This window comes from Orussus abietinus, unplaced genomic scaffold (genome assembly GCF_000612105.2).
Source record: "Orussus abietinus isolate OABI.00-Male unplaced genomic scaffold, Oabi_2.0 scaffold21, whole genome shotgun sequence".
NCBI lineage: Eukaryota > Metazoa > Arthropoda > Insecta > Hymenoptera > Orussidae > Orussus > Orussus abietinus.
The window spans coordinates 1,433,413-1,459,507 of record NW_019396018.1 but is presented as its reverse complement, the minus strand read 5'-3'; the positions used below and the strand labels follow the sequence as shown (position 1 = coordinate 1,459,507).

The 26,095-nt window shown below is 44.7% G+C and overlaps 1 protein-coding gene across 15 annotated transcripts in view; it reads right to left on the bottom strand.

The window, feature by feature from the left end:
- The window catches only part of LOC105697563 (disks large 1 tumor suppressor protein), a 487,904-nt gene that overhangs the window by 218,532 nt on the left and 243,277 nt on the right, over positions 1-26,095 (bottom strand). For all 15 annotated transcript variants that reach the window (XM_012420943.2, XM_012420948.2, XM_012420951.2 and 12 more), the window contains one exon: positions 4,388-4,524. In XM_012420943.2, coding sequence (XP_012276366.1) covers positions 4,388-4,524 — 137 coding nt within the window. The remainder of the gene's footprint in view (positions 1-4,387; positions 4,525-26,095) is intronic.

Here is a 26,095-nt window from a genome sequence, read left to right as displayed (position 1 = left end):
CAGGTACGGCTGCGGATTACCCCTGCAGTAATAAATCTCGCTCAGCATTGTTGGTAAATAGCCTTGCTTGGAAAATGCCTTCTTTAGCGGAAACTGTCTGCATTACTATCTCGGTTCGCGCTTCTTGGAATTGTTTGCCGGAGCATGAGTTCCGTGCATATTACCGTGGACGCATGTAACAAGAACATTATAGGGAAAAACCCGAGCAGCCGTAATTTGTCAAAACGAAATTAGTCACAGCCTCCTAGCTGGATTTCCGTGGTACGCAATTCACCTGAATTGCAAGAGGACAAATTCATTGTTCGCACGCATCCGAGTGCGGGCGAACAATGAACCGCAGAAGTAATTTCTCCATATTTTCAGTGTTATACGAAATCTCGATGGTTTCCAAACATATGGATGTGTACGCCCAGGTTGCATAAATATCACAAATTTTGTGTAGATAAGCGGTTTGCTGCAGTTAGGAAACACTGCCAATAAAGTGGTGTCGGAAGACATGTAAGGGGATGTATTTTTTTAATGTTAGCTATTCCACGCAGGGGGTGCAATATATGAGAACAAAATGCGAGGAGCTGTGAACATGTGGGAATATGGCGCATCTGTTGACAGAATCGATGACATAGAATCGGTTCAACGAGTTGACGAGCGAGGCGGTAATGGAATCGCTATCATCGCACTGATCTGTTCCTGCCCCAGCTGCACGTAATAGATAACGATATTCGTGTGTAATTCACTTGTCAAATCAAATCAGAAACGCGGACATTGATACATGGTATCTCAGTAGATGTCCGCGTACCTACCATAATGTGAAAACTCTCATTTTCATTTCACTTCACGGTACTCTTTTGCATTGAATTCCTGCATTTAAAGTAGTACTCTCCAACGCACTCTCACGAGTTTGTGACGTTACGTAAAATTAAATTACATTGTAAATCCAGTTCAGCGTTATTCAGGATGTTGTATGTAACTTGATACATTTGACACCATGACATGTGATTTTCTATTCATAACATGACATTTTTCATTATTCACATTTTAATTGATTGATGCAAATGAATTTGGCCAAGTGAACTATTATTCGGTAACTCAACCAAAATGATGGGCAAAATAATTATATTAATTCTGAAATTAAGCCAAATGCCGCTAATCAAACGATTTTGTTAAACGAAGTTAATTCCTTGTTTGTGTGTGCCTTTGGTATGGGAAATTCGTGCGAAACTCGAAAACGAAACATTTTTAGATCATTTGGACGTAAGAGTTAACGCAGATGGACGGTAACTCGGTTACCTGAGTAATCTGCCGAAAGTTGGACCCCGTGTCAGTGATTGACACTTGGCAGAGCCGATGACATGAACTCGGTCCGACAGAGAGATCTGGCTAGCGACGCGATAATGGAAACGCTATCTCCCTAATGACCCGATGCTGCAGCGGCCACATGTAACGGATAGAGAAGTTCGAGGGTAGTTTAGGAGCGAGCTAAAGGGTGATTCCGGGCTCGGGGTGGGAAGCTGAGGGAAATTTACCCCTTTTCGCCTACGGGCTAAGTTCTATCGCCGGTTCGATCGAAGCGTTTATCAAACGGAATCCATCGTCCGTTAGATGGGGAACATTTAGGTGCTTATGAGCCGGAATGATCATTACAACATTTTCATTAATGATCCACCTTAAAGGAAATCCATCGCTGATAATTCTTCTTTTCTACCCATAAAATCGCAAACCTGCCTTCCGGTTGGAGGGCATTTCGAGTGACTCTCTGATCTCGCAAAGTGCCGACGTGACACGCGGAGGAAGAAAGAATTGCTGCATAGAGCGGCAGAATTTCCTGATAAAATTGCAGACAATGACAATGACCAGGGGCATTCATCGGGATTCGACAGGGCGGATTACCCCTTTCGCAATAACGGAAGAAAGCAATAACGGGAGATGCGACGAACAATTACGGCGCTCGTTTCGTCCCGAGGAATTGTCGGGCAGAGTGCACTCTTCCGTCGTTGAAATTATTGGTTTTACGTGTAGCGACGAGTGCCACTGGTAAGTACCTACGGGGTACCTACGGGGACGAGAGACAGGGGGATGAAAATCTAGAAGGCTGGCATGTCGCCCCATCGGCCCAAGTCGGTTTACCGTTTATTGTAAACGCCATTATCCCTCCGGAAGCCTCCTTCGTCGTCCACGCGGTTGATTAATGCGGAAGCGACTCCGGCCTCGAGAGAATAATGGTGTACCGGGATTCGAAAACTACGCACTCCCAGCATGCTCCTATCTATACCTACGGGTTAATCGTACGAGAAAAAATGAAGGGAGGAACTTTGGCATAAATCACGCCGAGAGATTGATCGCCGAAGACGACTTTAGGGTTGCCTGTCGGGGCCGATGGTTATACCGAGAGGATTATTTTAGATCTCAGGAGCGAAACTGGTGTCGAATGTTTCCTATACGAATTTATGGCGATTAAGGAGACAGTAATCAACCGTAAATCATTTTTATTCGAAGTTGCTTCGTTAAAATGTTATAAAAGGGTCATTCTATATATATATAAACATGAAAATATATGTAACATTTCTTTCCAAGCTGGGTGCACCGAATGTGCCGAATGTATCGAATGTGTAACGTTAATCAACTAATTCGGTACATCCAGTTCGAAAACAAAATTTCATAAACGAACTACCTCCCAGATACCATATTCATATCACCAGAAAGTACAACAACTTTCGTCCTAATTATTTGCCCAAAGTCAAAGGAGTATTTTAGGCAAAGCCCGTATGTTAAATAGATGTAACTACACGTCGAGGGTACACGTTCCCCACATTCACGGACTGCAAGGAATAATGTGTTTGCCTCGATTTTCATATGTTACCTCCTCCTCCTTCTCTAACCATTCTGTGCATCTCCATGTTGTACAGGAAAAGTTAGTTTACAACACAGAGCTATTCAATAGCACTGGACTATATGTAATCGCGGTTGTACATTACTTTTCTCTGAATCCCCCGAAACAGCAAGACCCCCCGTTAAATCAACACATTTCTCTCCGATGTCGGCTCGCCATCATGCGTCAATTTCGCGAAATTCTATCGGCGTCATCACCGTCATCAAAGAGTGCCTTGTTCAATTCGTTATCAAATTTCTTCCTCGGTTTTCGTTAGTACGGGGAGATACGTTACTTGTTAACCAACACTAATCGTTCTGTTTCCAACCTTGTCGTGTGTCATTCCAAAGTGTCTCCATTAACGAATTGCGTACGTTACTCGCGATTGTTGACGGTTGAGTAATTGATTGGGAAACGTTGTCAAAATAATGTATATTCCGTTAATTAATAAAAAAAATTTTTTATATGCACGTCGAAAATAAAATAGTCCAGGAATCGAGGTTTATTGGCGATGGTCAAATTAACTCGATATTGGGTAATATATTTTGGGTACGGAAACTGTACACGAGGAAACAAAGTCAGTTAATTTTATCAGCACTATCAAGCTCCCAGGGGCAATCGAAATTGCTGTTCGGCTTCTATTATTTCCGATGCGAATTTAAATGGCCGAACCTTAATCTTTATCATTCTTCAGAAGGGGTCCATCGATTACAAGGCCCCTGGGAAATTGGGAACGATACCCGACAAAGAGGAGGTAGCGGGGGCAGATGTAATTACGGGGATAACTCTACGATGAGAATGAAAAGAATATATCTAGAACGTTAAAAAAAAAAAACGTTCAATTGAAACTTTTATTCCTCACCTTGGTCGTTAATTATCTCAAGATATTAACTCGTGAACTTGATTACTTCCAATAATAAATCCCGCTAACTTGTACAATAATGTGTAATAAAGAAATCTGTTTGAAACTTACTTAGCAGTTTATAACATTCAGCTGTGATCTTTATAATTCCTAATCATACCCTGACTCTAAATTTTCCATTGATTATCTTCAATGAAATTCCCTAGACATTTCAGTAAAGGGCATTGATAATATTATCGGAAAATACCTGTCGTGATTAACCATTATAATCCCAGAATAGGTAATTATCCTCCAGAATACATTAGTTGGAAGATCGAGGACTCAGGACGCATATTGCATGATCAAGGATCCCTTCGAAAATGCCGGACGTCGTATGTCTCATCATCGACTCTCTTCATCGTCAATTATGCTGATACCACAAATGTATCGATTCATAACCAAATCCAATTAAAGCGCCCGTACAGCTCAGGTAATATCCGCTTGCGACCCACTTTATCATCAATGCATCTAATGATACATAACCGTAATCACGGGGTCCATATCGTGGACCCCATTTAAGGAAACATTTGGCTCCCAGATCGTATCCCGCCGCTTCAATCGTCATGTCGAGTGGTTTTCGAAATCAAGAAACGAAATGGAACTTCCATGCATGAACTTACGTCGTTTTGGGCGAAAGTCGGCGTAATTGGTCCATCGCTGGCTTCCCATTTATCGGCAATGCGGATAGTCTCTGCCGTCTTCTGCTGCACTGACTTAGTTTCATCGAGCAGCGTCAGCTCGTAGAATTCCTGAATATCTGGAATGACAAACGGGAGGGCAAATTTATTACACAGGACCGAGCTAAGGCTTCCGCGGTTCGGAATAAATTAAGGGAAGATCAATACGCGGTCCCCGTTAGCGCCTCGAAAATCGATTTCCACGGTAATGGAACCGCGACGTCCTTCTAGGAGGCGTTCAAAGATTTAAAAATCCCTGCCAAGTCGACCAGAAAGTCCTCACGAGCCATTGCGTTCTTAACATAGATTCTCAGTAGAAAGTGTAATCACCTTCGATTTATCGAAGACGCACCTGAGATTATTTCTTTTTAAACATTTAAAGGGATAAAGTTGACTTTATTCCTAAATTTAAGAAACATACACTTCGCGTGGTCCAGAGAGACTAATGATGGCGAACGATCACCTTTTTACAAGGGTCGAAGGAAGCACATTGACTTTTGGGTTCAGGACTTCGACCCGGGTAAGAATATGAAAGTCTTATCGACATGCCTCCAGGACCAACGTCTACTCGGTGGTATGTCGCTGGCATTGTTAACAACAAAGTACATCGAACCGTTTACAACTTTGAAACCCAGACTTCGACCAAGGTAAGGACTTACAGGCGTCGTTGGCATGCCTCCAAACAATGTCTCCTAGGTTGTACGTCGCTAACATTATTAACAGCAAAGTAATTCGATTACAAGATTCAGTAATGTCTCGTGTTATCAGAGTACTTTGACGCGGCTTTGTAGCAGGAATTTAGATGCGTGAAAATTCTCTTGGAAATGTCGGGACAGAAATTAGGTTCGAGTAACGCTCTTCGGGAAACGTTATCGCGGCCATCCAGGAATCGTATTCCAGGAGCGTGCAAGGAGTTCGGCAAAACAGCTTATCAGTCGTGATCGTTTTCGGGCGAACGTACAGGAAGGACCTCCGGGAGGAACAAAACGATCCTTATAAGTCAGTATATATCCCGAAGCGTCGCGATAAGGAGGGGACATAATTTTCTACAGTTTAGATCGGTTCGCGGTGGAACTGACCTTGCACACGGGGGTGCTTCCCCACGTCGCGGGGGCTGCAAGGCGTATATCACCCCAGGACGTGTCTACCGCAGGACGTCTGGGGTCTCGGGGAGCCGTAACTCCTTGCTCCTGCGGAGACGGTCCTGCGGATACAGCAGTCCGTGACAATACGGAGATTGAGCGTAATGCCGACCCCATCCTGGGGATATTCTCCTCGGAGTTAAGTAAATCGAGCGCGATCTGCACATCCCCGGCCTGGCCGACCCCATGCAAATCGGCGACCTCGGAAGCGGATGCCTTCCCCTCAGATTTGGATGCGAACTGGGAGGAGGTCTTCCTTCCGACGAAACTTGCGGTGGGAAAAGAGCATCCGGAAAAGGAAACGGGAAAGGAAAGATGATCGAAAAATGCACTCGAGGAGAAATCGTCGATGTCAGGGTAAACTGAGATCTCAGGATAAACACAGATTCCAGTAGAACGTGCGCAGTATTCGGGGCGGAGGTACCTGAAGACCACGGGGATATTCCTCACGGAATTAAATAAATCAAGCGTGATGTGAACACCCCCAGGTCTTTTCAGCTTCCCCTCAGCTCCATGTAAATTAGCCCCCCGGAAGTGGGTACTGCCCGCCGCCCTTCCCCCCAGAGGATTTAGATGCGAATAGGGAGGAGATTCTCCTTCCAGTGAAATTAAAGGTGACACATAATGATCCAGGAAAAAGAACTGGGAAGGAAAGCCAATCGGAAAATGCACTCGAGGGCAGAAAATCGTAAGTGTCGGAATAAACGCAGGTTCAAAGATAATTCACATTGCCCCCGATGAGAAAGTACCCCAAGGAAGCATCTATTTATCGATTAAAACTCTAGGATATTCTTCTCGGAATGAAGTAAATCGAGCGTGATATGAACGTCTCCAGCTCCCTCCCCCCCATGCAAATCAGCCACCCCGGAAGTGGATGCCATCCTCCCTCGGATCTCCCCAGTTTTCTTCAGGTTTCGGATACGAACTGGGAAGCCTTCCTTCCGGCAGAAGCAAAGTGTGAAGGGAAAGTCGCGGAAAACGGGGCGAAAGGGGGAGAAGATCGGGAAATGCACTCCAGGAAGGAAGATCGCAGGTTTCAAGGTGAGGTGCGCGGCTTCCGGAGACGGAAGTACCCGAAGAGCACCCTTATCGATTAAAACCCAGCTCCCTCGGGAATTAAGCGACGGCGGGGGCTGACTCCCCTGATGTTTTATTTAAGACGCCGATGGCTGGTAATTTGCGCCTTGCCGTTTCTTTTTCGCTTCAACACTTTTAGGGAGGGATTAGATTACCAGGGGCATGTATTTTATTTCTGGAACGTTCTTTTTTAATGAGTCATTTTTTCATTGATTATGCCGGGGAGTCGGAGGATCCGTTGAGGGTTTCGAGGGGAAACGGGGTCAGTACTTGTACTTTCGTACCGTTTCGATTTCATGCCTTTATTTTCCGGGGAAACTCTTGGGGTGCCTCTTGAGTTACCGACTCCGTAAGGGCGGGTCCTTGTGCCCGATACGCAGTTTTACGGCAAAACTTCGGGTAGGCTTGGATACGCGTATATTCGGTTATTGTTCCGTACATGCAAAAGTACGTAAACTGGAACTCGTTAGGAGCACGCGGTGTCGGTTTTTTTCCTCGGAAAGTTTGAGCTATTCGAACATGGACGACCAACTTTTCTGCGCTTTTACAACCGTTATTTCATACTGCGATAACGTCCATGATTAAATCCCCGACGTCATAAACGAGGAAGTGTTCTCAATATTCTACACCAACCGAACGAGTGATAATAATCCTCCCTAATTTAATAAACAATTACCTTCTTGTCCTCCTTGAATTTTCTTTATTTCCTGTTACAAAAAAGATTACATTAAACCGCAGAAGATGCGTCGGATTACATTCCAGTACAATAGAAAATCCAAGCGAAGTATTTGTTAATATTAACAAATGAATTAACATTCGTGTCTTTTTTAATTTTCACATCGTTTGCTGCCATCGGGTTTAATCATAAACTTGCCGCAACAAACTGTGAAGATAATAGTATTATCGCTAATTTCTTCATATCATTAATATTCAGGCAATTAAAAGTAGGAAAGAATTATGAACCAAAGAAGTATTGAAAAGAAGAAAATCGACTCGGGTCTGAATAGGACCGAAGAAGGTACGAAGGTTAAGACGCTTAAGTAACTACGTTTATATCACTTTATAATTAATTCCGAACGTGACGGACCTAACCTAACACACTTACGTACCCGTGCAAGTAATTAGCCATTAAAACGTAGGGATGCATTTTAAATCATTCTCCTCGTTGCAACCGAGTTTACTTAGAATGTCGCGATTTGCGTAAAACGAACCCTCGGCCGGGCTCGGTCGTTCGGAAAATATTCATTGCGTAAATATTTGAGTTTCGCGAATAATCTGTACCGAGCCACCTGTGCCGACAAGTCGCGGAGACGGCACGGTAAAGTTCAGATATCCCTAAAGTTTCGGCGGAACCGAACGAGAGTCCTGGAACTGCTGGCGAGCACAATACCGAGCCATTCCCTAGGAGCTGCAGAAAGTTGAATTAGAGTGAAATGGCTTCTCACTAACGGGAAGAACTCGCGAGATACTTCGTCATGGGAAATTCACGAAACCGCGTCAGGTTTTCGCGATTGCCCGAAACTTTTTTTCCCCTTCGACCGAAAGAATAAATAACGTCGGAGGAGAAATGACACCGATCTAAGTGTTATCCAAACCACTCTGGATATAAATACGCGATTCCTTTGGTCCCTTTTTACTAGAATTTGAATCATCTTTTCATCGGAAAATCCTGCCTCCGGTTCTTAAATAATCATTTGTAGATTTAGGAACCACCGTATCTTTTAGTTTCAGACTTGCGGTTCTCCGGCCTTACGTACGTCGTAAAGAGAAAAAATCAGAAATTTCAGCCGTCAGAAGTTCGTCACTTTATAGCGTTTCGAAACTTTTTTATCTGAAATTCTTCTTAGAACAACCCCAAATAAAACAACCCCATAAGCAGATATTTCCTGCACCTTTTCATTATCCTTCCAGCACGCTTTACATAAAAACAACCTATCATCGCTGCATTTCACAACCTACTACCCAGCTTAAACTAGCAATAAGAATTTAATTCTCCACGCAGCTCTGTTCATAAGTTCAACAAGATTAACAAATAGGAAAAATGGAATGCAAAGTCTCGTTATTTCTCTCTCGAGATGGTGGAAAAGGCTCCTTGATCGAACAAGAATAAATCGTTAATTTCGCGTTTCGAGGGGACGTAGAGCAGTCACCCTTCGCGCAAGAAGAGGCAAGAAGCTATGCTCGATAAGATTTTTGATTGCGAGGAAGAATCACGGACCCTCCTCCGTCGACTTAATCCGAGAAGAACTCCGTTGGGGAGTAAAAGAAACAGAAGGAGAAAGGGGCGGAACCGGAGAGAGAGGGTGGCAAATAAATTCCCGCAGAATTTGCATCCAATTTGCAACATTTACCGATCTCGATGAAATGTCCGGACGAAAGGGGTGCGTCCGAGATCGAAGGCGCGGCGAGAATTGGACTAATGCATTAATGTCAGAGAATCGTAATTCCCTTTGAGAATTTATAATGTAATAACGCTCAACCTCTGACGACCGGTGCGCGCATTTTTAGGGTCGTTTTCAGGTTACCTCGCGAAAGACCGTAATTTCTTATTACTGGAACGCTAGAGGAGAATTAACTGGAGGAGAGATTTTCGTGCCGTTTTTGAGGCGCCCTAAAAAGGGGACCCCGAAATGTCGATTTTGCATATTTCTTCCCGTTCGTGAGAGCGATTTTCGATAAAATATCTCCTTCCTAGTTAAAAGGGCACGCAAATTATGTTCTTGCTTTTTTTAATATTAAAGTGACCACTTATCGAAAATCGCTCTCACATAAACACGCGTCAACAGTTTATCTTTAAAATATAAACAGTCATAAATTCATGGGCGCGGCAGCTTACGCGACCACTTGAGTATTCAAAACGGCATTACCACCGAAATGGGTATAGTTGAATTTTATTTTATCGACGTCAATTAAATTTCTCAGTGCCTTTCATAACATCTTAAGAATATTTCGTCCGGATGTTCGGCTTAATGGGAACTATTTTTTTCGTGTGAACACTTAAGGGGATCACACTGAGTGGCGAACATCGAGAAAAGCCCATTAAAGAAGGCTGGCGAGGTGAGTCGCTAGACTCGGGAAAATGAGTAATGCCGTTAATTAAAATCGCAAAAGTCAAGAGGGCGACCGAGGTTCTCTGATGGTTTCACCTCACCTCGTTACCCAGTCCATGAGTCTTCTTTGACGCGGGAGTAAATGAGTGTCGTGTATGTAAATAAATTCTGTGAGAAGCTCCCTGCACGCCACGCCAAGGGAAATCCGATCGGATTCGCGGATACAATGGAAGTTCGGACAATGCCGCATGCAGGTCGATAACGCATGGTTGTGGATTATGCCCACATCCCGCACCCTCAAACTTGGAGCTGATTAAAAAGCTTATTTATTTATCGCGAAACACAGGGGAAATTGTGCCCAACAAACTGCCCGACGGATTAGCCGCGCGCAATCCAGCACGCTATTATTTTAATTTTATGAGATGAAATGTGCAAAAGTGTGGTGCCATGTGGCATTATCAAAATGTGTCGAAGAATTCATTGATTATGTTCTCCGAATGTGGCCAAGTCCTGGAAACGATCTAAAATAATTTTAGGGGTGATTGGGTACAACTGTAACAGTTTTTAAATCATACGAATTCACTGATATAAAATAACAAATAATTCCACTAATACTCAAGTTATTATACTAATTCACAAAGAAACCAACGCGAAGAAATTCCTAGAGAATGGAATACTAATCATCACTTATCTCGTTGCAGTCTTTGCAATTATGTCTCAGAAATAGGTATTCACCTAAATCGCCTCCCATCGACTACCAACCTTGTTTAGGAGAGCATGACATGCATCTGAAGTGTTGCTACCTTTTTACAGAAATATTGCACGTGCTTATAATCGATGTTACAATTGTACCGCATTACAATTGTACTGAATTCCCTACCGGCGGTACTTCGACCTCAAGTTCCGACATTGCTCTTGCCAGGTGTATACACCTAGAATAGTGATTAATCAGCGCTGCACTTGTGCACAAGTACACCGAACATACAGAACCCCTTATTATGTACCGAGCCGATGGTCTCTGACCAAAAGTTCCGATCCTCGCAAGAACAACAATTGGGATCAACAAGGTCGGGCTATCCCGCAGATAAGAGCGAACTATTCCATCCTCGTAGGATCACCCACAACAATACGAGTAGATCGACCCGACGTTCAACAACAGGATCAAAGGAAAACCGAAGATAATGAGTATCAAAAGCACGAAGTCACTTTTCGAAAAGAAAGCGAAATAAAAAGTCATCCTCCCCACGAAGCCTTGTCTCTCTTAAGAGAGTTTGCCTTTGAGGACCCAAAAAATGCGTATTATAAAGGCATTCAGCAAACTAAAGTGAACTAAAACTCGACCCTCAATCAAAACGTTTCCTTAGTTGAACCAATTGAACTCGGTCAAACGATAGCCTTCAACGAACCCAATTTCTTTTCATCGTAAAGTTACAATTGTACCCTGGCAAACATAAATGCCTTTTCTGCAGATATGGCGTTGACGATGCACAACGGGAAGGCATTCACGTCCACCAAGGTAGCGCGTTAAAATTGCACCCGATCTCTCCCACCCACTGAGCATTCCTTTGACCCATGACTTCGGTTCTCGCAAGAACAATCGTTAGGACGATTCGAGTTGAACTATTCCGCCGCTGATAAGAGCTAACTCCCCTCCTCCGCGAGACTGTCCGCAAACGCAGAGACGAGTCCCAGCCTCGTCGGGAGTTAAACGTCCTTTGGCATCGCGCCCTGCGCTGTTTCGTGGAAAGACGGAAGCGATAGTACCTACGGAGGGCTTTAGGGATGCAGATTATAGTCGGCGGACAGAGGGTCGCGCTATCGCTGGTGAACTTTCCTGCTCGCATTCGGAGCTCCGCGACGAGCCCGTCCGTCTGCGGTTCCTTTCGCAATTAACGACCGCGCTCGTTCCGCAAGCTCCCGGTTCGGTTGATCCGGTGCCAAAGCTTAATGCATATGCACTTTCAGATTGGAGTAATTGCCTGCCCGACGGCGGCGCCTCCACCTGCCACTCGGCCCTCGCCCTCCCCCGCGCACCGGCAAATTATTCCACCTACGTACGGCGAATGTGTAATAGCACCTTTCAGTGCGACGCCTATTCTGCCAAAAGGGCGGCGAATCGCATCACATCGTATCGTATCGTCCGCTCACAATGAGCGAAAATGTGCCTTGGATGGAACAAGAATGGACTCAATGTGGGGAGGCATAAGGAGAAAGACCATCGAGGGAGACGCGTGGTTTTCTATTTTGACGAAGGTGCTGCTATCATCTGTAAACACTTTCCTGCGTCTACAGAGTTCCGATAAGGTTCGGCTAGCCTGTTAAAAATGTTTTGTAGGCATGAATGTTTTAGCCACCAAAAAACGCCATCCTGTAGTAAGGACGTTGGGCTCATAGTTTCAATATTTCGAACACCTTCTAACGCAACTGTACCTATACCGAAGCCAGAAACATCAGCTCTCGAAATGAAAGCTGGACAAATGTTTACAGAAATGTCTAGCAATCCCGATTTCTGAGAGAGCGGTCGTGAAAAAACAAATCGATATTTCGAACTTTCGAACACGGAAGTACGCTAAAAGCAGAAGTAGCGGCATTCGGAATGAAAACCTGACAAATGTATACCCTTAGAGGTTGGTTGTCTTCAAATGGCCATGCCCTGTTTCTGCCCACAAGTACGTGAGGGATTTCCTAATCAAAGACCTGGGAGGAAACATCGACACCGTAGGCCGAAGAGCTTTCCTCGGCATTGCTCGTGGCAATATTTTTCGCGGAAAGCTCTTTTAGGTTATCCCATCCAGGATCTTGGTCGAGGGGTCCGAGGTCTGCACTTATGCACCTCGCGTGCTTTCGCAGATCTCGTACATATTTCCCTGGTCCTGAAAAGCCAAAGCTTCGGTCTGACCGCGGGGCACTTGTTTACTGAGACAACAGCCGAGGCGGTTTAGTGCTGGGCTCAAGTGCGTCGGATTACGGTGACATCCACCTGTACCATTTGGTCAGCAATGGGCTGCGACGTGCTGACGGGTGACTCGCGTAAACAGTGCAGCAACATGACGCAACGACGTCGTAAATATTGTATAAAAATCGCGCGGTAAACGTTCGCCATTCCCCGTCGTAAAACACCCAGTCGGTCGCGCAGTCCGCGATTCGGACGCGGCGAAAGCGTTGCGGCTCGACCGCAGCTTGTCCAGGGTCCAGCTGCCAGGATTTCAGGACCGATTGGAAACCTCCCGATCCAGGACTAGCAAAACCTGGAACTTATGCTGGGTGGATTCGATATTTCTATATAAATACGCGTTTGTTGTAGCTAAACGTGGTAGCTATCGTTCTGTACCCTCTAAAATGAATCGCGTGATCGATGAACCTCGATTTACTTAGGATTAACAAGACCGAAACGGTACTAAATCACGTAATCAACATTCAGCCTAGTAGCGAGCCTGCCTGATAACAGCAACGTTAACGATATGAAATGCATTGATGGACCGGTGAGCAGCCACGAGGCACCACTTGGTTAACAAGGCTTGATGTTGCGGATAATTGGTGCACCATTAGACATTCAGACTACCGCGAGGAACGAAAGCAAAATTATCCGAGAGAAATCAATTAAGGGTATCGATAACGTCATACATGAGGGTCCTGTTTCAGATTGTCAGAGGCGGTTCGTTGCTGAAAAGGTTGCTGGCCAACCCCGTCGTTTATTAGGGCTCGTACGTTATGGCGAACGAGTTTAGTGATCCGACAAATCTGCACGGCATTATCGCTGGGGAGCAGCGGCGTAATTTAATCATTCTGTGTCGTAAAATATCGGTGGCATTCGGCGCCTCTGATGATTAATAGGGCCGATCGATTATGGTAACCCGGGGGCACGTCGAAGCGATTCGCAATGCCGAAAACCGCGACGTACGTGATGGAAATAACTCGATGCTTCTCTAAAGCTTGCGTACCGTCCTGACGCCGTCGTGGAATCGTTTACTTTCAATCCTTGACGTGAGAAGAAATAACGCACTCTATCTCTCCGTACTTGTAATTCGTACAATTGATACAACTTACGCAAACGTCATAATCCCTGTTAGTGCATCGTTCTCCTAGTAATTGTAAACATTTGAAGTGAAATAAAATTAATAGTAATAAAAAAATAAGAACACTTACGATAAGGCAGCCAGTAGCAAACGCGTGAGGACATTTCGTGAACGAACAATTAAGAAGAATTAAGAATAATTAAGAATACCTAATAATTCTCTTGAATTTCACTCCCAAAGCACGTGATAGCTACGCACCACTCTTTATCCTCGAATGCTTTCATCAATATCGGCAATAATTTTATTTTTACGTGCGGATGGGCCAATCTGCGATACCAATCACATTCCCGTCTTTGATGTATATTCAAAAGGGAGTTTTTCCAGGTTTGAAACCACCTTCCCTCGTTTTGAGTTTATTTGATACCATCCCTTATCGAGGAGTGGCGGCGGTAGATGACGTTCGTGCGTCACCACGGCCATATTAATTATTATTCCCCGCGAGGCCGCGTTTATTTTTCCCACGGTGACACTCCGGGTGCATAGCGAAGTCCGGGACCCCGCAAAGTTGGAAACAAAAGAGTGGTCGGTCGTGAAAAAGAAGTCAAAAAAAAGAAGAAGAAGAAAAAAGAACGAGCAACGTTTCCAAGGGGGCTGGTCAAGGCAGGGCGAAACGGGGCCGAAAGGTGTGCGGCACCGTCGAACGGCAACGAGGTTGTTAACATTAACGCCGGATGTCAGGGGGCGGTTCCGCGGGGGATGGTAGAGACGCCACCGGAAGCGCCATTGTTTTCGGCGACATAAAAACTTTTATATTCCGTCGTGGCGCGCGCGAACGTCGTTAGCTCCGGAGTTTAACTCGTTTCCGGGGCGCAAAATTAGTTTAGTAAATTCATTGCCCCCCCTCCCCACAATTTGTACAACTGCCTTGGCAGCCCCCAACATCCCGCGGCCGGCTGCCCCAGCTTTTTGCGATCATTTTGGGATATACGCGCCCGTCCCCTTCAACCCTCTCCCAGGGACCCGCGTCGTTCCTCTAGGAAGTAACGGCCTCGATTTGCCCCGAACAGCCCGAGAAATAGGCCGAAAGACGGAAAAAGATGTTCCCTTAAAGACCCTACCGGCTTCTTCTTTCATCCCCCAAGATGCGCCTTCGGCTTCGTCGAACTGCAGTGGACGCGTCTGATCGATGCACTGCCCGATCCACTTGTAAGTAGTTTCTGGCATTCAGGGTCTGCCACATGAGGTCGCCTTTGATGGTGCTCGTCTCTAATGCGGGAAAGCCGACTTAACCGCTAGGTGGCATTGGCACTGAACTCGGTAGGAGGCATGGATCTATGAAGAGATTGGTGTAGCATAAAGTTAGTTAGACGAAGGGACCGAAGCTCCAGACGCCAGGAGAGGAAACTGCCGCAGCCATCTTACCAGGCTACCCGACGTACGCGATCTTACACCGGCAAGCAAAGAGAGGGTATGGCGCCCTTTTTCGAGTACGATGAAACACGTGTCAAACGGTATAAAATCGTGGAATCGCATTGTACCCTGTTTTTAAGAAGAAACTACATCTTGGAGCGTACACCGTTGCAGTTTTTATACGAGCATGACCACTAATCAGAAATCCCCTCATACGTGCCCGCGTCTATTCCTTACTTTTAAAACGAGTGTCTACTCGATCGACTCGGTCGGTTCAGAAAATCGTTCACGATCTTTGCCCGCGCGAGCCACCGCAAATCGCTGGACTGAGGAGCGCCCGTTTAAGCGGAGGTTTAATTTCCCAGATGGCGATCATGGCTGTTTAATTAATGGTCCTTACATCGGGAATCACCCCCCCAATGAGATCCGCTAATCGCGCGGGGACGTCGACCAAGTTATCCGGCGAATGGGGCGAAATAGGTTCCCGGTTGAAAAGGGAAGGTTAACTGTGGAGGGTCGCCGAGTTACAAGAGTTAGCACCTTAGCGCTCCCCGTTTTTCCGACGAATTCTCAGCCGGAAACGCTGAACCCATCGTCCGAGGTGGCGAAGGACGTGATAAATGGCGGGGCATGCTCTGTATCTGGGCCTCCGGGAGAGATCCCATTTATCACCCTGATCATATATTTATTATCGGACGCGCACCCTTGCCGTTTCTCCGGCTGTGTCAACTGCAGAGCCGAGTATTCGATCATCCCGAATCTTGACTTAGGGCCCGGAAACGTTTCCGAATTGCCCTCAATTTCCCTGCCGTGCTGCCTTACTAATCCACCCTTAGTGATCTCTGGGGCTTACCTGGAACGGACAGGTGCTTCTCGAGGTGAGCATCCTGCATCCTCGGGCTCTCCCTCTGGAGCAACCTAAGACCTCTGCTATTCTCAGCCTGAGAGGTACCTAATTTCCAGAGGTGGATGAAACCGAGAACATGAACGATCGCTCTGACTCGGATCCATTTGTTGATCCTGATCGATCGAAGGTCCGTATCTTATTCTAACGTAATCCTAATGTGATTTGGCTACCCATAATATTCGAATAAGATGAGTTCCTTCTTGCCAATTGAATCTCATCGGACACTCTCCAATGAGCACGAAATCGTTTAAAATAGTACGAAATTGTTGATTGTTAATTGCATAACGTGTCTCGCAAAGATTGTAGGTAATTGGAAATGTCATCAAATTTACGATTATTCAAACAAACGACAAGAAGAATGAGAGAGCGGTTACTTGCAATATCCTGTAATTATTTCATCGCCGATAGGTTCTATAAGGTCGATCCTATACGTTTCAGAATCTCGGCAGAATGGAATCGTTTGCAATAAAAATGGACGGTGCCTCGCGTCGATTCACAAAATTCCAAGTGAGATGGGGTAACGAATTGGATTCCATCGATCTGCAATCAGCCAAGAAACGAAACGGAACCTGCCTATACATCTTGCAAATCGTTTTGCCGACTTTAAAGGCGCCGCCGCGTAATCAGTCGGCATCGAGTTGCGAATACGAATCGAGGAGAATTTGCTCTTGGAATGACAAAACCGTGTCCTGCAATTTCGCACGAAGACTTCGCGCGATAAACAGCAGTTATCATCAAGCGAGATTATTTCCACATCTTTTAAATATTTCTGTTAATAATTAAAATCGATGCGTGGCCACCACGCGGGTAGGAAGGGAAACGTCTAAGTTAAAATGAATAATTAGATATTATTAATTATTCTTCATTTTTTTTATACGAAACGCCCTCACGCGTTCGATACTGCTTTTCCTTCGGGCATTAAAACAAAAGTAATGAGCGGCGGTTTTTGATATCCACTTCGATAAGCCGGAGGCTCAGCCGCTGATTGACTTGTTAGACAACAAATCGAAATCGTATAACACTAATGGAAACGTTTACCCAAATTCTGCTAATCCTAAAGTGCAAAAGTAAATGTAAATAGTATTTTCTTGTAACAAGAAAATAGCGAAAAGAAACAAAAAAAGGGGATTTCACTTTCCGAAAGTGGTTCTTTTCGTAAGGAGCGAACTTACACCTACAAGAAGTTCCGTAAGAAGTTTCTCTTCAAAAATAGTCCAAGTGATTTATTCAATGTTTGACAAGTGACTTATTTAATGTTTGACTCTCGCTGGCTGCTACGTGCCAGTAAATAATGCGTTTGGTGGAATAACTGATGGCATCCATTGTCGAGTTGGGACATCCGCTCGTGTTGGTCTTTAATGCCTGCAACAATGGGGGGACTAATGGTTACACCGAGAGCGACTTGATCACCGGAAACTATTGCGATACAGTGGCGATCAGTGGAAAAGCTGCGTCTTTGGGCCGCATTAGAGGGTCCATTGTCGTCTCATCAAGCTCCTCGCCTTCGGCCGGGAGCTTCTTAGGTCACCATTGTGAGAGGCTTTCATTGTCCAGTCATGTGGGAACTTCACTGATGTGGAAAGTTGTCTGGTGATTGCTAACCGAGCCATTGAGTCTCCCTCGAAAGACTTCGCCCTTCGTCTCGAGCCTCGGCAACGCGGAAACGCGATTATCTTACCGCTGAAAATGTTCATTCGTTTCATTTCAAAAATGTAAGGTTTTCCTACAGAGAGACATAACTCTGAACTGAAATAAAATGAAAACCATAAAAGAAAATCCGGAGTTCATTTTATTTCATTGCAACACCCAATATTTTCGTTTACAGTTAGTCGCATTTAAAGTACTGGCGAACGTTTCAAATGATACATATTTATGTACTTGTGGTGGAAGGATGTCTTACTACGAATGGTGTTACAATTTAGACTTTTCATTCTGATATTGATTTAAGTGTAGTGTCAAAATTTCAATGAACCTGAATCGGATTCCTTTTAACTAGTTTTAACGATACAGTATGTAGTCAACTATTTTGAACGGAATCGATATCTTCGGAATCCCATCGACAAGTTCGCAGTGCGTCCACGACTATCTCGAAGTCGAGCTTCCTTTATATTCTCACGTAACGAGGGAACGGGTGCACAAAGGACAAAGCCTCCCTTCGAATCCGCTACGTCGCATGAACGCTGTTTACCCTGAATGCGAGGGAAATGAACAGAATTTCCGCAGCCTCTTCTCGACTTGACGGTTCATTTGAATTCGCCTCTATTTAGTCTTCGTTTAAATCTCCGCCGCGAGCCCTCCGTCTCCTCTTCCACCTTGCTTTTGATCCAATTGTCTTGGTCAATAAAACGTCCAAATTCTAAGTGATCCTGCCAACTAGCCAAACGCTCTCCTGATTAATAAAGGTATCCTGATCCAGCATTTTATCCCTCCGGCTCTCCACTCTTTACTCTTGAAATTGAAAATTACGCCAATTATTATTGACTTATCCAAGTTGACTTATACCCCCACATCCAAATCTGGGATGCTGAAGCAGACATAGTTTATTTCTCTCGGACGCAAATCCATCAATTTAAAATTAAATATTTTCACATAGAACTACGAATTTTCCGATCGTTCATAGCCAGGTATGAGATGTACATTGGGAATATTGAATGGTACAAAAACTGCATGTCTCACAAAAAGTGCTAATGCCATGAAAATATGCAACTGTAAATATGACCCATGTACTTCGAGCATTCGTACATTCGAGCTTTTAATTTCTCTTCTTCAATTAAAAGATTACACTATCGTTTGGGATGATGGACTGATTTTTATTTCACCCCTTATTCGATTTTTTTTATTCGAGCTTTTAATTTTTCATCCTCGACGAAAAAAATTCACTATTGTTTGGGATGATGGACTGTTTCCTATTTCACCCCTTATTCCGGGGGAAAAAAAAATATGGAGATTAAGAGATCGGACCGTGGTCCCCTCCCTGCTTCCCGAATTCCCGGATACTTCCACCAGTTAGGGAAGTCCTCGAGTGACATCGATCTCTCTCTTCCTCCCCCTCGTCCGCCGTTCAATCCGTTTCCCTCGCGCCAATATTGACGAGGTACAATCCTCGACGACATGCGAAACTATCTCCGTCAGAGCGCCGACACCAGCAAAGTTTCGGCCCCAGAGTTTGCACAGGGTTCCGCGGGGAATCCATGAATTCGCAATCCACGTAGCTGGTGCGCGAAATCCCGGATTTCGGGACGCTTCCCCTCGAAGCCGTGGCGAATCGGAGCGTCCATCTTATGGGGCTAGATGGAAACAATGTACGACCTGGAATTCGGTCGGTCCTGTGAAAAATGTACGACCCTCCCCCGCGGCCCGAGAATGAATCTAGACGCGTCCGGCCAATTCCGAAACGTCGATCGATCCTCGGGCAGGAGTCTGCGAGGTCCCTAACCCGAGGACCAATTCGGAGGAGAGATCCCGGATTTGGACCGTGTATTAAGCCCGTCACATATACTTCTGCGTTAACGATAACGCAACGGTGTATATAAAAATCCGTCAAACTACCAACCATGGAGCGCCATATTCCATTTTTTAGAGTTTGATCGACCACTTCTTCCCGTTGTCCTTATGGTTACTTTATGCGAGGTATGTGCGAAGGAACGATTCAAGGACCTACCTTGTTAAGGATATCCGTTCGAAATCTAGTACACACGCCTTCGAAGCTTCTTCAAGATGCAATATTTCGAAATTTTGTATTCGATTGTGCTCGGGATTTTAATATACGTGTAAACGAATTTCAGGAGACATGCACCTCTACCAAACTTGGACATTTGTGTGTAATGATATTCCATCCCATCTGGGAGAAGTGATAGAAATTTTATTAAATATTTTCCTCAGCCAATTCTCGTGGTTTACAGATCCTTCGTGGGAGGAAGTGCCTCAGAGAATCCTATGTTGGATCAATTGAAATATTTGGTACAATTATCGGTGGCATAAAATTCATGTCGCATATTGCAGATTTATACGACCAATGTCCGCATAAATATATTTTCATGGCTGTTTCATTTTTATAGATGCAACGACTCGCTCGGTTGTCGGTGAATTTCGAAGCGCAAGGAGGATTCGGAAACATTCGTCGACGTCTACATCCGCGTCTAGGAAATCTTTGACATTCGCGGACACGCAATACCGTTCGATCCCGATATCAGGCGCGAAACTCCGTTTCCGTCGACGGATTCGACGAGAGAAAAAGCCGAGTTTTCCGCAGAGAGGAGACGTGAGTACATATCTGTTCAAACAGTGCATAAATAGAGCGATACGCATGGAAAAAGAGTGGAGGAAAGGTGGTACCACGTATAAATTCATCGACACGTAGCTCAACTGTTTTACGAGACAAAGGCATGATGTATCGTCAACTCGTCGTTGAATTTTCTAAATTCAATTGCACTGTAACAGTTATAACAAAAAAAAAATTAAAAATTAATTAATCTCTCAGTACATAATTTATGGATACCTACCACTGGCGGAAGTCGAACTGAGGAGGATAGTAAGCTGTGAAATGTGATTTAATCAAAGTGAATTTAAAAGAGGATGTAAAGGCACATGAAACATTTGTTTACTAGGCCGATTTATTTGATGTACTACGGACAATCTATGATAAAGATTAATTTTCAAATGTTTCAATACATGGCGGACTCGTGGACGTTGGAAATTAATGATTGTCATGAATTGGGTAAAAATAAAAAATTTCCAGCTCCCATGAGCCCGTCATGTAAAACATTTTAAAACTTTTTACTTTAAATTCTCCGAAAAAAGAAAAAAACATGAAATAGAATGGCACCGTGAGCATAATATTTTCTCCCCCGTATTATTCTCCTTTAAATTCAGTTTCATTAAAACACATTTCACAACCTATTAGCCCTTCAAAGAATTCAGGTTTAGGATCGAAAAGAGGAGGAAATACATTTTGCAAACTCAACATGGACAGGTATAATGATGGCGGCGAAGGAAGAGGGATTTGCGACGTCGATGTACAGCATTGCAAATCGCAATCGCTCGGCAAGCCAGAGGGACGACGGATCGGTGTAATCTCGGTAATGTTACACTGGGAGGATCGCATTTCCCCTCGTTTTTCCATCAGAGGACGTAGCCCCACGTAAACGACACGGTAATGTTCAATGCGTCCGACCAGCTATGTTTCTTTCAGTCCTGTCAGAAGAAACGGAGGGACGTAGGGTGGAGGCGCATAAATTATAGGGCCTGGGAGGGAAAAGAGACCCTTAAAAGCGCGGGTACTGTTGTTTCACGGAATCAAAGAAAGAAAAGAAATATGAAATGATACCGCGTCTTCCTGAGCTTAAACAAGCTTTCATCGCGATAACGACTTGTACGCATATACGTCTTCCACAAACGTCTCGAGCCGTTAAGCAAATAAGAAAGTAAAAATGATACAATGTAAAAGAGTATGTCTTACGAGATGAATGCGTAAATTGTTGCGTGAACGTATCAATAATTGGATATCAATCGAAATATGAGAGGTCAACGCCATTATAGTCAGTATTCGTGTTCGTGTTCTCCCGAAAAAAAATTTTATTTCTAATAAATTTGGCCATTTTCTGGAATATTAAAATAGTATAATCGTGAAGAAGATTTACGAAATTTTCCAGCTTTCGGAATAACGAATCTCGATGGAAAGATACGAATAAATGTTTGAAATTCAACTTTGATACCGTAACCTGTACGCGATGAAGAAGTATAAAATGTGATTACGATCTCCCTGGGTGGAGAACTGACATTTGTTCCCTAGTGTCAATTACATTCCAGCTTGCAATTGCCCTCTCCGCTCTGGCAATTATTGCGCTAGGCGTTATTATACTTGCACCCCTCTGGATCCGCAGTCGCGGGATTTTAACCGTAAACTTTCATTAAGCGCTGCATCCCGCGGAGCAATAGACGGGGAATTGCATAAGGACGACTAGTAAATTCTAGAGAAGAGAGGCGAGTCGCCGGCGTTCCTATGACAATTAGTTTCATCTGCGGTACTTCTGCGTATAACCGACTCTGCGTACAAAGGACCCTCTGCAACCGAGCGAACCGTTTTCTCTTTCATGTTTTAAATAAAAAATATTGCGTATCATCATTTCACGGAATTCCCGTGACTACTGACTTCCCATTTGACAATCTGGACACGCCATTATTTTGTAAACATGAAAGTATCCTTTTAAATGGAATCTCTTACGGCACGGTGGTACGTGTAAATTCCCATCTTATGAAATTGAGATTTCATAAATATTTGGACGTTTTGATATACATCGAATGACCCTTTCAAAACACCTTCACAATATCTCATAATTATTTTTAACTTAGAAGTTTCACTTCCAACATGCATGGAGGTCACGTATTGATTTTTCATCGAATTAATGAATATCTAGAAAGTATTCAGCGTTCTGTACATTGAAACATGCAATTATTATAACAAGGAAGGAAGAGGAATTTATTCCCACGCCGAGGAAAAGAACTAATTACGATCGCCGGGGCAGACGGAAGGAAGATTAATAAAGCTGGATGAGGGAGTTCGCAATTTTGTTTCCGCAATTTGATATTTTAAAGGTCAAATAATTTTCAGATGAATCCGGCCTGCGAGGTAAGCAAAAATTTCCAGCGAGACGAGCGAGTCAGATGCTCCACCCAGTACAGGTAATTAGCTCGCGTACCTCCGTGTTTGCATTTTACCCCTTTAATTTATATCGCGCACTAAGCCGCCGCCTCGGGGAAAAATATGCATCCAAGGAAACCGCGGGGACGAGATATTACTTTCTAATTCTCGAAATACCGGCGCAATATTCCGCCGACTTCATTTCCCTCTTCGTTTTGGCCCCCCTTGTTTTTGGACGATCGAGATTCGCCGACTTCGTGGAGGCTGCGAAAATTCGGACGATTAACCCTTTCTGGACCGGGGGGAATACTTGGCGGGGACAAAAAGATGCGGAAGCGCCCTCTCAAATTTAAACCTACGAGGAGCACGCGGCACTTCGCGCTGCGACGAAAAACCATCTCGAAACTGGGTCGGACGTGTGCGCGACTAAATGCGAAGAATAGGGAGAAGAGTCACTTCGGTGGCCGCCTCTCGAAATGGCGGAGACCGCCACAGAGATCCTCGGATCTCGGCAGGAGCCCGCTCTCGACTTCCGGCACCGACGTCACTTCCGGTCTCTTCAGAGCCCCGGGGAATGTCGGAAGATCCGAAAACTCTGGTTTGCGGCGATTGTTTCCGCGAGAGTACCGCGCGGCTCCGGGATTGCCCGAATTATCCACTCCCCGGTGAAATTAATTATTCCGGGTAATTATTCGGAATTTAAATACCACGAAATTTGTTAGAATATTATTCGTAAAGTATGGCGGGAGTAGATTTCTGACGCGTGCCATCTGTTCTAACCAGAGAAATTGCCTTCCCTTCCGACGCTTGGAATTATTTAGATAGAATAATTAACGATAGCTATGGCTTGCAGCGATTAAATTTTTTTAATATCGTCAAACTACCCTCCATTAAAAAATATCCGTTCGAAAAATAGTGTACGTGCAGTCGTGCATTAAATTATTACTTGAATTGTTAAGCGTATTCTGGGGGAATTATTGTGTTCATCTAGTAACGATAGTCAAGTTTTCGTGTACGGGGTCCGTCAAATTAGTTGAGAATGATTTTCATTCAGATCGCATCGACCGTTTTCGAATTTGACACGGGAATTCTTATAATTCGCGGGGGATCTTTCGAGATTTACTCTCAACTTCCGGCGCCAGTTTCGCATCCGGTCTCTCCCATGGGCCTCGGAGCAGGTCGGAGGATATAGGAACTGCGGTTCGCAGTCATTGTTTTCTCGAAGGTACTGCGAATCTAGGATTTGTCGAGTTATTCGCTCGTTAAATGCGCAAACATACGTACTGCGGCGTACAGGGTGGGGAAGGGTTGGAAGAGTTTTTCCTGGATCACAAACTGAAAGTCGAATTGGAGCTCGCACTGGAATTGCGCAAAAAACGCGGATACGTGTATTACTTTCAGCAAGCGCGAGCATCCACAATGCAACAACGTACAAAAACAAAACCAAGTTTTCCAAAGAAGGAATTTCAATACAAGGTAAGTGTCGCCGAACATGCGCATCGCGTACCAAAGAACTGTACCCAAATAATGAAGGTTGCAGCCCTTTAGCGACAAAAGTTACAAACCACCTCCTTTAATGAACGCCCATCGAACAAAACTAAATATATTTATAGTAACCAGAGTATGTGAAAGTGGCGTCAATTAATTATGAAAATTTTTTCCAAACTAGGTGCACAAAATTACCTAAAACTTTAACACGCGATTATGGAGGCTCTAAGGAAGAACGCGATTTTCCGTGAAATTTCGATTTTCGAAAAAAAATATATATCTCTTTTTTTGGTTCTGATCCGAGATAAGTACAAAATTTCTTTCTAAAAAGAAATTTCATGAGCAGCGCGATATTCCTTACAGCCTTCATAATCACGTGTTAAGCTTGAAATCCTCGAGGAGGATCTTTTCGAAAGGATGAGAGAGGGTCAGCGAGGCAACGAGAGTTTTGAAGTACTCCATGGAACATAGCTCGGTACGGGTGGAACGTAATGTTTCCTGGAAGAAAGGGAGCAATGAGGGGTGAGAGTTGTTCCCTGCCAACCAGAGCATGCGAATAAAAGTTATTTCGTTTCCGTTCTCTGAAGGACGTACCTAACCGATAAGTGAACCGGCATATACCGTCATTACAGTAGGTACTGCAGGTAAGCGATCTCAAATATACAATGTTTGGTCACCGCTCCCTGTATATTCTGAACGAACTTTAATGGTCACGAATATGTACCTACCGGTTATTAACTTGTGACTAATGAATCCCTAGATATCGCTCGATACGAATAACGTTCCGTATTTGCCCTCGTCTAATTGCTTTCACTCGTAAGCACAGAGTTGGACTGCCTTTCGAGGGTCCTGAACTATAACCTCGATATCGACGCTTCATCTACAAGATACATTAATAGTCAACGCGCACAACCGCTCTAACATCTGAAACACGAAATAAAAATCCTCCGAGACAATAAATCGACTGTCAAAAAATAAAAAATTCCGACTACATGAAATTGTATAAAATCATCATCAGCAGGAAGATGAGTTCCTCGGATCGAAACGATATGGATTAACAGAGCCACCGGTTTTCCATCGTTAACCTGCTGCAAATAATCGTACTTTTAATTTTCTGGCCAAATGTGAAATCGGTATTACCTTTGAGTCTTGGAAATATGTCCGAACACGAGAAAATAATCATGTAGGAATATACTACCTTCTTTGTTGGGGACATATCCGTGGACTTCGCAGTAGCTGCCAGCAGGTGCCGATGCACCCGGGGTGTCTAATGTGAAGAGGGTGTTCGCCGAAGAGTTCAGTCCGTCCTCCTCCGAGGTCGGCACGATGCTCGCGGTCTGGGAGACCGGGTGGTGCTGATGATGATGGCGGTGCGGTTGCTGATGCTGCAGCTGATGCTGAGAGTGCTGCTGCTGAGCCGCCAGCAGCTCCTCGCGGCGACACTTCGAGCAACGACGCATCTCCGAGCGAACGCGCAGCAGCCAGACCATGCCGAAGAGTGCCATAGCAACCTCCAGGAGCGGGACCCTCGACGTATGCTTCATGCTCGTGAGATCGCACTCATCGGGGCAACGCGCGCCTCCGCGATACATCACCGAACTTCGTTCTTTCCGATCCCCAGGGCTGCTCGATACACCGCTCCCCTGCAACTTCGTCCTTCGACTCTATCTGCAGTCGTCCACCCTCCTATTGCGATGCAACTTCGTCTCTGACTCCACCTGCAGGTGTCCACTTTTCGATTGCAGTGCACCTTCCTTCTGACCTTACCTGCAATTTCCCCCTTCCGAATGTAACTCTTATTCAAAGACCGGTATGCCTCTACCTGACCACTTTACTTAACATCCCTAAAAAGATGGTCTCCTTAGCTCCCAGAAGCGGATCTGCGTAAAGGAAGAGTAAACTTCTTTCATCCTATTAGTCC